Genomic DNA, 15,118 nt, shown 5'->3' with positions numbered 1-15,118 from the left:
CAAAAATAAAACGCTATTAACATTTATAATATATTCAATTACTACGTTGAATTACACCTAAACTTAGAAAACAAAAGTATTTAAATACTCAATTTTTTCAATACATAGATAAATATATAGGAAAAATATATACCTAAGATAAATATATTCACACTTTTCGAGTAAGTGCAATAAATACCAGCTTTTTATAATGTTTAGAAATTGATGCAGCTATATTGTATTTAGTTGTTTTAAATATGGTTGAATTTTCTTGAAGTATTGTAAAGCAATCATAGGTGGCGCAACGATACACAATTTAACGAAAACTAGTCGAGCGCAAGCAGTTTACCGTGTGCTGTTGCCGTGGTGCAACGCATTTATGATTGGCTGCGGCATATCACTTGCTTTCTTAGAATCGATTGTTTGCGTGATATTTGTTTGGCATAGCCATTATTTATATTTATCAGTCGGGTTTGGTGTTTTGCTAATGATTTATCGTGTGTCGAATTTTCGTAAATGCTAAATTATTGTGTTACGAATGTTTCCGCGTGTGATCTTGTGTGAGTTGCCGTCGGACGCTAACCGTCGATATTCTCTTAGATTGTCAAAGATATTGTTATAAATTCGTGCACACTTATTTCTGGATCGCGAAAACTACTTTTGTCTTCTGCAAAAACGTTAATATGCTACCAGGTAAATATCATTGTTTGTTTAATTCTATAATGTCACAGACTCTATCGGAAAAACTGACTTCCGAAGGAACACAGAGGATTTTTAAAATTGTTCTAAATAATCTAATTTATATCTTCTTTCTTCTTTATTTCAGTATCTTAATGCCTTAGATTTGCGGTGTTTGATACCATGGTAAGTAAAATAATTAAATCTTTAAAACATGATAAAAATTAAAAATTATTAAATTTTGACGCGGAATTTTTGTTTATTTTTGTAAAAGTTTGCTTCACAAACCTAATTTTCCGGCAATTTGACTGAATGTGTAGGTAAGTTCTTTTTTGTATAAATCGCAAAACTGAAAGCGTTAAACTTATGATGTAATGAAATATCATATACCTATGTCATTATTATTTAAATCTAAATAATTTATGAACATAGCTAAGTTGAAAATGCAAGCAATTTAGTTTCGTATTTCTTCAAGAATATTAACGTTTACATATTTCACATTTTTGCATTCAACTAACGTCTGGTTGTATTCGTTGTGAACACAGTTCTCAATATCGTTGTTTTGTAAACAACTTTTTATTATATACGCTCCGCTGTGTTATAGTGTTTCCAATAGGCGCCGGAGTGCCGTGCGAAACAAATCGCCGGTTGTAGTTCTCGCGTTTTCGGCTTGTCCAGCGGATTACCAACAGTTTCGCGCCGGTTGTCTAGTAATCCGCGCGCTTATTTTGCGTCTCCTCACGTTTATTGTGATTTTAGTTTGTTAAATTGCGGCTGTATTCGATTGAACATCGTGTGTTTCTTTTATTTTAATGGCATGTTTGATACTGTGCTAATCGGGCGTGAAATGTAAATGAATCGTGATTTTTATGGTGTGTAAGTGTGTGTGTTTGTTCGTGTGAGTGTAGTGCAGTCTGATATTGTTGTAACCATCGCTGTCTATCCTACACGTCACAGTTTCATAAATAAACGAGCTAATTCTTACAGGTAATTCATAATTCAAATACTTTATTCAATAAAAATATGCACCACTACCATCACGAACATTTCAGTTTTATTATAAATCATTTTAGAATGATTAGCGGACACATATACTCTCTCGCATCGTACGAGGGTAGCGGTAGAAGTGACTTGATTCAGGGTACCGTATAAAAGTAGCGGTAGAAGTGACTCGTGTATAGGGTACCGTACAAGGGAAGCGGTAGAAGTGACTCGCGTTCAGGACACCGTATATAGGTAGCGGTAGAAGTGACTCGCGTTCAGGGCATCGTACGAGGGTAGCGGTAGAAGTGAGTCGCGTTCAGGGCACCGTATAAAGGTAACGGTAAAAATGACTTGCGTAGGGTACCATCTAGATTTCCAATTTAACTAGCTTATTATATAGAGAATTGTTCCTAGCTTAAGACTTTACGATTCGCTCATTTTTATCTCTTTTAGTTTACGAGATATTCTCAATTGAAATAAATCGTCAAAAATTGCAACATTACAATTTTGAGCAGTTTCAGTCGCGTTTTTAGTCCTTTTACCCCAGTAAATTAAATTATTTTAAATTTCCATCTGATATAGAATTTTTCAAACTTCCATAATCTTTAATTTTCTGGTTGCTATCTCGTTTAGTTTAGAACTTTAGAAGATATTCACTGTTTTAATTCATAAGAAAAAATTGGCAAGGGGGATACTTGATATGATTCCATGATTTTCTAGATGCTATGCGTAATATTCTCGTCTATCGTCGCGCTGTAGCACATTTTAGTTTAATTCATATCGCAGGTACCGTGTCTATTGCCTTTTCGTGCATAAGGTCGCCTGCCATCGTCGCGCTGTCGCATGCAGCACATTTTAGTTTAGTTCTTTTCACACGTACCGTGTCTATTGCAAGTCGCGCACAAGGTCGCGTGCCATCGACGCGCCGCCGGCTTTGCGCATCTATTGCTTTCTTGTCATAAACTGTCGCGTTGTTGCTTGCACAATTTGCAGCCAGTTTCGTGCCGGTCTCTGGATGATCTAGACGTAATTTATGCGACTCGTATTGTTTGTCCGGACATCTACTTTCTAAATTCGCATTATGTTCGATCATCAATCGACTGTAGTTAAGTTATTTACTGTTTGCGCGTATATAGTCCATAAATGCCGGTTAAGTGTATCGCCCCCATGTTGATATGATATTCATCATGAGGATGACCCATCGTACTGATGTAAGTAACTTGTAACAGAACAGCACAGATTGTTTGTTTTTCTCCGCTTTGTGATTATAATATTACTAAACCGAATGAAATATTTTTGTTTTAACTTATGTTTTCTCTTTTTATTTATAGTATTTGCCATGCCTTGAAATCCATGAGTTTTGCATTGGTAAGTTTATAATTCAATTATATTTTTCGTTTTAATTTCAGCGTCCTCCATTAGTTTGTATTTACGTTGTTGTGCTTTATCGCGTTCCATCGCGTGTTGCAAATACTTAAGATAGTCGCGTGCCCGCTTTTCTCAAAATTAACTGTTTAGTTTTTCCTTCGCTTACAAAAGCGCAAGAAGCAATACAGCGATACTCATTTTTGTCTCGGTTTTTTCAGTTCCAATTACTCGTATTTTGGATTGAAGATTGTAAATCTTCGGCAAATTCTTCATAAAATAGGGTATTCAAATTGGGAAATTAGGAGAGGGCGAGAATAATTTATAAACCATTTGCTTTTAGGAAAATTTTCGAAATTTTTTAATTTTTATTTACTATTTAATTCATAGATGGATGGGTATTTTTCAACGTTTGTATATAAACAAGGTTTTCTGTATCGCGTTGCAATCTGCTCATATTGCATGTAGCATATTGTTGTTTAGTATTGATCGCATATATCCCACGGAAAAAATATTTTAATTATTACCTGGTAGAGAATTTTCCAAACTTTCATATTCTTTGTTGTGTTGGCGCTTACGATTTTTGTTTAAAAGAGGGCAGCGGTAGAAGTGTCTTGTATTCAGGGCACCATTCAAGGGCAGCGGTGGAAGTGACTCGTGTTCAGGGCACCGTACGTGGATGAACTGACTCTCATTCGCCCATTCAATTGCGAATATCTTGTAAACTAAAAGAGATAAATAGGATCTGATCGCAGCGTCTTAATGTACGGACTATTCTCTATCAGAGAGGATAGTTAAAACGGAAATCTGAGAGATGAAATTTTGATTCTTAAGAAAAAATTGCCAAGGGGGGGTGCTTGATACTTTTTTTCGACGATTTTTGATAATTAATATCTCTTAAACTAAAAGCGATAGCTACCAACGAATTGTTGATTATGAAAGATTGGAAAATTCTCTATCAGATAAAAATAAAAAATAATTATATTTCCTACAGTAAAAGGTCGAAAAACGCGACTAAAAGTGCTAAAATGTGACATTTATCAATTTTTGCCCATTTTATTCAATCGCGAATATCTCGTAAACTAAAAGAGATAAATAGGATCTGATCTCAGCGACTTAATGTACGGACTATTCTCTATCAGAGAGGATAGTTAAAACGGAAATCTGAGAGATGAAATTTTGATTCTTAAGAAAAAATTGCCAAGGGGTGCTTGATACTTTTTTTCGACGATTTTTGATAATTAATATCTCTTAAACTAAAAGCGATAGCTACCAACGAATTGTTGATTATGAAAGATTGGAAAATTCTCTATCAGATAAAAATAAAAAATAATTATATTTCCTAGAGTAAAAGGTCGAAAAACGCGACTAAAAGTGCTAAAATGTGACATTTATCAATTTTTGCCCATTTTATTCAATCGCGAATATCTCGTAAACTAAAAAAGATAAATAGGATCTGATCGCAGCGTCTTAATCTACAAACTATTCTCTATAATATTCTCTATATAGGATAGTTAAACGTTTTTTTTTATTATAACTCGCGAACGTGGTCTTAAACTTAGTTCGGAATAATTTTCCCAGATGCGGAATTTAATTCTTTATTTCCCTGTATCAAAATTTATTGCGAGAAAATTCCCTAACGCGAGTTATAATGATAGTTGTGTGTATACGCGCTTGTATTCGAACTCGTTGCGCTAGGAATTGTACTTTTTTTATTATAACTCGCGAACCCGGTCTTAAACTTAGTTCGTAATGATTTTCCCAGATGCGGAATTTAATTCTTTATTTCCTTCTATCAAAATTTATTGCGAGAAAATTCCGTAACACGAGTTATAATGATAGTTGTGTGTACACGCGCTTGTATTCGAACTCATTGCGCTAGGAATTGTAGTTTTTTTTATTATAACTTTCGAACGCGGTCTCAAAATTAGTTCGGAATAATTTTCCCAGGTGCGGAATTTAATTCTTTATTTCCCTGTTTCGAAATTTATTGCGAGAAAATTCCATAACGCGAGTTATAATGACAGTTGTGTGTATACGCACTTGTACTCGTTGCGCTAGGAATTGTAGTTTTTTTATTATAACTCGCGAACGCGGTCTTAAACTTGGTTCGTAATAATTTTTCCAGATGTGAAATTTAATTCTGTATTTCCTTGTTTCGAAATTTATTGCGAGAAAATTCCATAACGCGAGTTATAATGACAGTTGTGTGTATACGCACTTGTACTCGTTGCGCTAGGAATTGTAGTTTTTTTATTATAACTCGCGAACGCGGTCGTAAACTTAGTTCGGAATAATTTTCCTAGATGCGGAATTTGATTCTTTATTTCCCTGTATCGAAATTTATTGCGAGAAAATTTCGTAACGCGAGTTATAATGATAGTTGTAGGTATACGCGCTTGTATTCGAACTCGTTGCGCTAGGAATTGTAGTTTTTTTTATTATAACTCGCGAATGCGGTCTTAAACTTGGTTCGTAGTAATTTTCCCAGATGAGGAATTTAATTCTTTATTTTCCTGTATCAAAATTTATTGCGAGAAAATTCCGTAACGCGAGTTATAATGATAGTTGTGTGTATACGTACTTGTACTCGTTGCGCTAGGAATTGTAGTTTTTTTATTATAACTCGCCAATGCGGTCTTAAACTTGGTTCGTAATAATTTTCCCAGATGCGGAATTTAATTCTTTATTTCCTTGTATCAAAATTTATTGCGAGAAAATTCCGTAACACGAGTTATAATGATAGTTGTGTGTACACGCGCTTGTATTCGAACTCATTGCGCTAGGAATTGTAGTTTTTTTTATTATAACTTGCGAACGCGGTCTCAAAATTAGTTCGGAATAATTTTCCCAGGTGCGGAATTTAATTCTTTATTTCCCTGTTTCGAAATTTATTGCGAGAAAATTCCATAACGCGAGTTATAATGACAGTTGTGTGTATACGCACTTGTACTCGTTGCGCTAGGAATTGTAGTTTTTTTATTATAACTCGCGAACGCGGTCGTAAACTTAGTTCGGAATAATTTTCCTAGATGCGGAATTTGATTCTTTATTTCCCTGTATCGAAATTTATTGCGAGAAAATTTCGTAACCCGAGTTATAATGATAGTTGTAGGTATACGCGCTTGTATTCGAACTCGTTGCGCTAGGAATTGTAGTTTTTTTTATTATAACTCGCGAATGCGGTCTTAAACTTGGTTCGTAGTAATTTTCCCAGATGCGGAATTTAATTCTTTATTTTCCTGTATCAAAATTTATTGCGAGAAAATTCCGTAACGCGAGTTATAATGATAGTTGTGTGTATACGTACTTGTACTCGTTGCGCTAGGAATTGTAGTTTTTTTATTATAACTCGCCAATGCGGTCTTAAACTTGGTTCGTAATAATTTTCCCAGATGCGGAATTTAATTCTTTATTTTCCTGTATCAAAATTTATTGCGAGAAAATTCCGTAACGCGAGTTATAATGATAGTTGTGTGTATACGCGCTTGTATTCGAACTCGTTGCGCTAGGAATTGTAGTTTTTTTATTATAACTCGCGAATGCGGTTTTAAACTTAGTTCGGAATAATTTTCCCAGATGCGGAATTTAATTCTTTATTTTCCTGTATCAAAATTTATTGCGAGAAAATTCCGTAACGCGAGTTATAATGATAGTTGTGTGTATACGTACTTGTACTCGTTGCGCTAGGAATTGTAGTTTTTTTATTGTAACTTGCGAACGCGGTCTTAAACTTAGTTCGGAATAATTTTCCCAGATGCGGATTTTAATTCTTTATTTCCCTGTATCGAAATTTATTGTGAGAAAATTCCGTAACGCGAGTTATAGTGATAGATGTGTGTATACGCGCTTGTATTCGAACTCGTTGCGCTAGGAATTGTAGTTTTTTTATTATAACTCGCGAACGCGGTCTTAAACTTGGTTCGTAATAATTTTCCCAGATGCGGAATTTAATTCTTTATTTTCCTGTATCAAAATTTATTGCGAGAAAATTCCGTAACGCGAGTTATAATGATAGTTGTGTGTATACGTACTTGTACTCGTTGCGCTAGGAATTGTAGTTTTTATTGTAACTTGCGAACGCGGTCTTAAACCTAGTTCGGAATAATTTTCCCAGATGCGGAATTTAATTCTTTATTTCCCTGTATCGAAATTTATTGCGAGAAAATTCCGTAACGCGAGTTATAGTGATAGTTGTGTGTATACGCGCTTGTATTCGAACTCGTTGCGCTAGGAATTGTAGTTTTTTTTATTATAACTCGCGAACGCGGTCTTAAACTTAGTTCGGAATAATTTTCCCAGATGCGGAATTTAATTCTTTATTTCCCTGTATCGAAATTTATTGTGAGAAAATTCCGTAACGCGAGTTATAATGATAATTGTGTGTATACGCACTTGTACTCGTTGCGCTAGGAATTGTAGTTTTTTTATTATAACTTGCGAACGCGGTCTTAAACTTAGTTCGTAATAATTTTCCCAGATGCGGAATTTAATGCTTTATTTCCCTGTATCAAAATGTATTGTGAGAAAATTCCGTAACGCGAGTTATAGTGATAGTTGTGTGTATACGCGCTTGTATTCGAACTCGTTGCGCTAGGAATTGTAGTTTTTTTATTATAACTCGCGAATGCGGTCTTAAACTTAGTTCGGAATAATTTTCCCAGATGCGGAATTTAATTCTTTATTTCCCTGTATCGAAATTTATTGTGAGAAAATTCCGTAACTCGAGTTATAATGATAATTGTGTGTATACGCACTTGTACTCGTTGCGCTAGGAATTGTAGTTTTTTTATTATAACTCGCGAACGCGGTCTTAAACTTGGTTCGTAATAATTTTTCCAGATGTGAAATTTAATTCTGTATTTCCTTGTTTCGAAATTTATTGCGAGAAAATTCCATAACGCGAGTTATAATGACAGTTGTGTGTATACGCACTTGTACTCGTTGCGCTAGGAATTGTAGTTTTTTTATTATAACTCGCGAACGCGGTCTTAAACTTAGTTCGGAATAATTTTCCCAGATGCGGAATTTAATTGTTTATTTCCCTGTATCGAAATTTATTGTGAGAAAATTCCGTAACGCGAGTTATAGTGATAGATGTGTGTATACGCGCTTGTATTCGAACTCGTTGCGCTAGGAATTGTAGTTTTTTTATTATAACTCGCGAACGCGGTCTTAAACTTGGTTCGTAATAATTTTCCTAGATGCGGAATTTAATTCTTTATTTCCCTGTATCACAATTTATTGCAGGAATATTCCGTAACGCGAGTTATATTGAACGTTGTGTGTTTACGCACTAGTACTCGTAGCGCTTGGGATTGTAGTTTTTTTGTAATTTATAACACGCGAACGCGGTGTCACAATAAGTTCGGAATAATTTTCCCAGATGCAGAATTTAATTCTTTATTTCCCTGTATTGAAATTTATTGCGAAAAAATTCCGATACGCGAGTTATATTGAAAGTTGTGTGTTTGCGCTGTAGTAGTCGGTATTTAGTGGAGTCTCATTCGGTGTACTGTAGCAGGGTGGCGATAGAAGTGATTCGTGTTTAGGGCACCGTACGAAGGTAGCGGTAGAAGTAACTCGTGTTTAGGGCACCGTACGAAGGTAGCGGTAGAAGTGACTCGTGTTCATGGCACCGTACGAGGGTAGCGGTAGAAGTGACTCGTGTTCAGGGCACCGTACGAAGGTAGCGGTAGAAGTGAGTCGTATTCATAAAATATAAATTATTTTTGGACGTTTTAGCCCAGGAAATTTAATTATTTTATACTTTTATTTGATAGAGAATTTTCCAAAATTTCATAATATTTAATCCGTTGGTCGCTAACGTTTTCAGGTTAAATGATATTCCTTACCAAAAATACTCAAAAAAACATGACGCAGCACCCCCTTTTGCTCATTGAAGTGAATATTTAAATTAGGCCCGATATTGTGATCACCAATTACTTAATTATCTGAGGTACACAGTAAACTTTTACGAAGGCAATAAATTATTTATTTGTAACGGTAAATTAAATTGCGGTTTTTCTCAATCTTATTACATCCCAAAGTCAATGTATTCTTTTCTTAAGCCCGACAAATATTGAAAGTAACAGTAGATTCCGTGTATATGTGCTATTTCAATATTGTAAATTTTAGTTTAGTATTTTCAACTACGTGTTTATCAGTACGTTTGTGTATAAACAACTTTTTTTGTTCGAGTGACGCGTGTTATCGCTGCGTACCTGCCTTGTACCTGGCTTCGCACGGCGTACACGGCAGTCGTTTCACCGCGAGGTCCGCGAACGTGTCTCTCTGGTCGCCTTACGTTTTAAGATTTTAATTGGATTAATCGTCGTGTATTCTTTCGGCCATCAGCTAAATATTCGGAACGGACATGTGTGCCTGTTTTGTTTAATAATTTATGGCGGTTAGAGTCTTCTTAAGTGAGAAATAAGTGTACGTTAATCCCTGCGCGAGTTTTCAGTTGATAGAATATATTTCAGGATAGAAAATCTCCTCATCAATGCACAGGTAGGTGGATAAATAAAATTTATCGCGGAAAGTTAAGGGGATTTAACTTAAATTAGTTATTCTATCTGAGGGATATTAATTTTGTAGATTACAAACACGTGGTGGAATGTTTATCCGAATTCTTCTTAGTCGCGTTTCCGAAAATTCCCAAAAATAACATGCTTGATTTAATTATTACAAGCACGGTTTTTAAAATTATCTGAGGATTATTAAAATGACAATATTCGTGTTGTCGACCGCGCTCACTTTGCCGTCGGCCGTCGAATTGCATCATTAAATGAATAATTTATTGTTGAAATAAAATCTGAACGTTGAATAGTTTTTAGTTTTCGCAACCTTAGTATATTTTAATATTTACAAAGAAATAGTTATTTTTATCGTCTTTAACCACTGTGTTGTTACGCGCCGTCGCTTGCCGGGTGTTGATTTAAATGGTTTCCGCCGGATATTCTATCAATTTATGATGATGCTTTACTCGTCGCTTACCTTATACAGTTGATGCTATCATCAATTAATAAATATATATTCATAATATATTAAAATGTAAGTGTTTTAATTTTGTAGCACCTTTTTGCTCCATTTCCGATGATTTTTGGGTAAAATCTCTGATTTTATATTGAAATATTGTTGTTAATTTGTAAATTTCCCTCTTCGTATTGTGAATATTGACTTCCTTTGTAGTTTCTAAAATTTTCTTTTTGTAACACCCTGTATATTCGTTCTCCTAACACTACGTAGAAAATCGCCTGTATTTGTGAGTTTTGGGTGTTCTCTGTTTTGAATTTGAGATTTTCTTTCTGAAACACCCTGTATATTGATTTTCCTTTGTGCCCATGAAAATCTTGCTTCAACTGTTGTTTTTAGGGTTTTCCTCATTCCCCTTTGAATTTTCTTTTTGGAACACCCTGTATGTTAGTTTCCCGGAGCCTCGGGTGAAAAATGAATGATATTTGTAGTGTTGAGAGTTTTTTGTTTACACTTAAAATTTTCTTTTTGTAACACCCTGTATATTCGTTTCCATTTTCAATCGCCTAGAAAATTGGCTATTTACTAGTTTCATTATCCCAGTAGAACATTATGAAGTAGTACTTGCTGGCATGTGTGCGGCTAAACGGGTCGTAAGTCCTGTTTCAATATGGCGACATGTATTTTGTTGACTTGTGAAATCTAAACTTGTATTCTATTGTTAATAAAGAAATGTTCAGAAATAATATGTCTTATGCTTTGAGCGTACCCCTTCTATCATTTCAGGAACAGGTCTCTAAGAGAGTTCCCTCTCTCAGGGGATGATCCCCACTATAAAAATTGTTAAGGTATCCTGTGTGATTTGTGTGCTCCTTCTTTCATTTCAGCTACAGGTCAGAACTTGTAAGAATATTTATAAGTGTCCCCTCTCTTGAGGCGACTTAAAACTTAGAAATATTTTTACAGATCTTAAAAGGATTGTCCTTATAAGGAGTTCCCTCTCTCTGGGGGTGATCCCCCACCATAAAAATTGTTGATATGCCTGATAATTTCGGGGATGAAGCGCAGAGATATCGTAGCTGTAGGTTGGGCCGGGAGCAATGGACGGAACGAAGCAGTGGGCGATCGACCGTAGACTGTCTTATAACGACACGTGTCAAAAAATTTAAAAATCTCATCCACCCCTGTTGCTCTTTCTTCTATCTCCTCCTCTTCTCTACTCTATTCTCTTCCTTCTGTCTCTTACTCTTCTCTGCTTCTCCTTGTTCTTCTTCTATTTCTCTGTTCCCGCTCCTCCACTTGCTTTCATATTTCTCATATTGCCTTCACTTGTATTTCAATTTCTCTTATATTTCGTTGCAACCCAAATTGCACCTGATATTTTTATATTTGAGAAAAATGCCTTCTATACCTGAGATTCGATCCGTGACTGCTGGCATGCCAGCAGGTGCACGTCTCCACTCGACCACCGAGTGTTTTTACTATTTATATTTGATTCTTCTATTTATAGTTCTACTTTATTCAACTTTTTAAAAACAACAACACAACATAAGTAAAAGTTGTGCAGTGTATGCTCCACACAGATACCTCCCATAAGATGCCTGATATGCCTGTAACTTTGCCGTTTAAACTATAAGTTTTATGGGTTTGTTAAATTTAGTAAACTTGTTATTGTGTTCGGTGTGTATTTATTTTATTAATACTTCAAACCAAAAAAAGGACAAGGAAACTCTGGAAGTATTTGATGCGGTGATTATCACAAAATAATTAAAACGCCTTTGCTTTATATATCATCTTTGTTTCGAATTACTTCTGAAGCCAAATTACTATATTCAATATAGGCTATTATTTTTTAAGGTTCCAAGAGACTAACAAAAATCACTATCATCGTTGTACACCTTAAACATCTACACTGAATCATCTCTTCGCAAAGAAGTACGAACATCTTGATTTCGGCGGCGCACTGGGTATCACGTCGCACAGCAACTTCATTCAAATGTTCATGCAGGTGATTCGCGCATCGAGTAGCAATAAATACTTATACTTATTAGAAAATCACCAATTATTTGTTTTATAAAACATTCTCACTATCATACCAGGATTTGTTTCTACACACCGTGTCCTGTATTCTGGTTAACATGCTATCATAATCGTTTGTATTTTGCTTCATCGTCTTGCTTTGTTGCTTGTTAATTATAATATTCTAGTTGTAGATTTTAACTGTACAGTAATTAAATAGTATCTCATCGTATCGCAGTTCCGCAATGCGCATTATCATACAAAAATGTTAACCGTGCATTTTATTCAACTATCTCTTTGAATGCAGTATGCGCGTATAGTGTTTCAATATGTTGCCCTAAAATGGCAAGCACTGTTTGTCCCTCAAGCGTGCATTCGCACGCGACCGACGCCCTCATGTTAGTTTAATTATTTATTTAATAAGTAATTGCGTATTGTATTCTATCGGCATCCAATTTAGCTGTGAAGTCACCAAACACTGCTTTTAATGTGCAAATTCTATGTGTTCATACAATTTAGCTACAATGCAGATGCAGCTTGTTAGTTGTAATCAATGATTTCTCAAGTATGCTGTAAAATGTAACATTGGAAACTACTTAAACAAAGAAGTCACTTCATGCAACTCTTGTTCCTCTCTCTTCAAATTAAACAATTACCTTATACTTAAATTGTTATTCTTAGAGTAACTTATGGTTTCGGTATTATTTTGCTTCACCATCATTATCAAACAGCAAGTAAGTTTGAATTCTTGTTTAAGCACATGCACGTTTGTATGAATGGGGGGTATGTGTAGCACATTTGTTACAGCTCCCAGACAAAACCAAAAAAATAACAACAAAAAACTAACATAATCCTAAAATGGCTGCGTGAGTTGTGCACTCAGATACACAGTCTTTGGTACAATATACAATTAAGTACAAAAATGTAGAAAACTAACGTACTCCATGTGTATAAATCTTATAGTCGAATATCTGAAGTGCACGTCACGCAGATATCAATCGTTTCAAATATCATATCGAAGAGGTCAAAGTCAACTCTACTAAAAAATCCATCATTCCTTAGCGGCGCTGAAGTTGAGGCTTGCAAGTGAAATCGGTGGTGAGGTGAATTACATTATTAGATAATAAGGGCAAGCGACAGGAAAGCCCCAATTTCAAACACATATCGAAAAAGTTTTCTGTACCCGCATCGTTCCCGTGCTATGTTTGTTTATCGCTGTTCGTGCTTGATTTTGATTGCGATCAATAAATTAATGCGTTCGCTTTTTTACTATGCCGTCAGTCGGCTGAAGTTGGAGGTTGCAAGAGAGAAATAGTTGTTTAATCACCGCCGGATACAGTTACTTCGCGAAAGATTGGATTCTCTTGGTTAAGCGTCGACGGCGTCTTCTCGATGATGGGCGAATCTGGGTAGCTATTGTCCGAGTCCTCGTGTTTGCTTTCATCGTCGGGCACATCATCGGGTTCGGCTTCTTCTACCACCGCTTCTACTTCAGGTACGTGCTCTTCTTCCTCGGGGATTGTCTCGGAAACAGCTTCTTCTGTCGCTGCTGATAACTCAGTATCCTGCAAATTAAATCATTATAATTAGATATACATACTATTTAAAACATTATGAAAATACTAACCTGTGCACGAACAGAAGCAGAGCTTCCAGGTGATCCATCTTCACCACACGGCCTGAGTACAAGATACAATAAAAGATCGGACAGAGAAATGATGCCAATGACTTTATCGTCGTCATCGACAACCACCAATCTGTGTACTTCAGCACGAACAATGCGTTCCATAATCGTAAAGAGCGTCTCGTCCATCTTGCATTTCTGTACGCCCTCAAACCATTCGTTGCGATGTTCGTTGGCTTTCTTCAGAGATACATCCAGGTCATTGTAGGTTTTCTCAGCGGCCAAGTTCTAAAATGAATAATGCAAATAGTACGTAAAAATTAAAGAAATCTATGCGCTTAATAAACTTACAATGACATCAAACTTGGCATATATATCAACTAATCGACCCTCGGTATCCACAATCGGCAACGCTGACACACGTCTCTCGACAAACTTCTTTAACGCTAGAATGATGGACGTATCTGCCGAAGCTGTCTCGATGTCGTCATAGGTCCCGATCTTGACCTCCCGCAACGTCTTGCTCATGTAGCTCGGTTTAGGCAACTCATTGATGTACAAGAAGAGGAAGCGCAGTATACGCTTGTGCGTGAGAATGTAGAGCACGTTGCCGGTGTCCGGATCAACGACGGGCAGCCGATGAATTCGGTTCTGAATTAGCGTACGGATTGCATCGTAAAGGGACGCGTGAGGATTGATGGCGGTAAGGGGACGCTGGTCCTTTAGCACGTGCCGCCACGTGTCCAGCTTGTGTTCCTCCAGCTCCTCCATAGCGACGTCCGGCGACTTGTAGTACATGCGCAGAATCTTAATGAAGTCTGTAATGGTCAGCATTCCGACAAACTCCTGTCGTGAACTGTCCCACAGCGGTGCTGCACGCACCCCATTATAAACCAGTGCAAAGAATGCCTTTTTCACCAGCAGTTGGGTGTCGAAGACGACCAGTTTTGCAGAGGTCGGTATCAGGTCGTAGCATTTGTGAAATTTGAAGAATTTAACGAAGATTTGAGACTCATCTTCTTCTACAAATAATATTACAGAGAATTAGCTATTGTATAGGTAAATTAAAAACATTAATCAACACATCAATAAAAGAGGAGTTTGGCATGGGTATACAACCGCGCACTTGACCAATGCCAAGCAACATCTTGCTCATAATTTTAGTTATTCCGTGTCTATTTTTACGCGCGTTTCCTTCTACAGCCGATGGGATACCTTTCTGCAGTAAATCAGATAGCCACTCCTTGTAGGCTTGCGATACTTGTTCGAATTCCTTGATCTGATCGATGCGGTATACCTCATCGTCCTCTTCGGGGATGGCGGATAGGACGTGATTGGAGTAGTAGTGCAGGCGCAACATCACCCGCCGCGAGGACCCGCATCTCAATTACGTTATCACAGCGTATCACAAGCGGCGGCGGCGTTTAATTCACAAGTTTTGAAAACTTTCGTGTTTTTCGTATGCGCGAGTCGCGGCGCCGAAACATCGAG

At 36.5% G+C, this 15,118-nt stretch overlaps 1 protein-coding gene and 1 long non-coding RNA gene across 2 annotated transcripts in view; one reads left to right on the top strand and one right to left on the bottom strand.

The window, feature by feature from the left end:
* Nucleotides 1-353: 353 nt before the first annotated feature.
* Nucleotides 354-3,128, top strand: LOC135796374 (uncharacterized). Its single transcript, XR_010549324.1, has 3 exons — nt 354-672; nt 806-843; nt 2,973-3,128. It is a non-coding gene; the product is annotated as an uncharacterized lncRNA (long non-coding RNA).
* An 8,633-nt stretch (nt 3,129-11,761) lies between these two features.
* Nucleotides 11,762-15,118, bottom strand: part of SNF4Agamma (SNF4/AMP-activated protein kinase gamma subunit) — a 33,877-nt gene continuing 30,520 nt past the window's right edge. Inside the window, exons 8-10 of the mRNA XM_065308576.1 lie at nt 13,979-14,649; nt 13,631-13,915; nt 11,762-13,568 (exon numbers count right to left, since the gene is read on the bottom strand). Coding sequence (XP_065164648.1) covers nt 13,323-13,568; nt 13,631-13,915; nt 13,979-14,649 — 1,202 coding nt within the window. The 3' untranslated portion in view covers nt 11,762-13,322. The remainder of the gene's footprint in view (nt 13,569-13,630; nt 13,916-13,978; nt 14,650-15,118) is intronic.

This window comes from Atheta coriaria, unplaced genomic scaffold (genome assembly GCF_025399875.1).
Source record: "Atheta coriaria isolate IRGN ID8LTWV9N9 unplaced genomic scaffold, Caltech_Dcor_3.1 hic_scaffold_7_pilon, whole genome shotgun sequence".
NCBI classification, from domain to species: domain Eukaryota; kingdom Metazoa; phylum Arthropoda; class Insecta; order Coleoptera; family Staphylinidae; genus Dalotia; species Dalotia coriaria.
The sequence above is the reverse complement of the archived record's forward strand: the minus strand, read 5'-3'. Positions and strand labels throughout refer to the sequence as shown.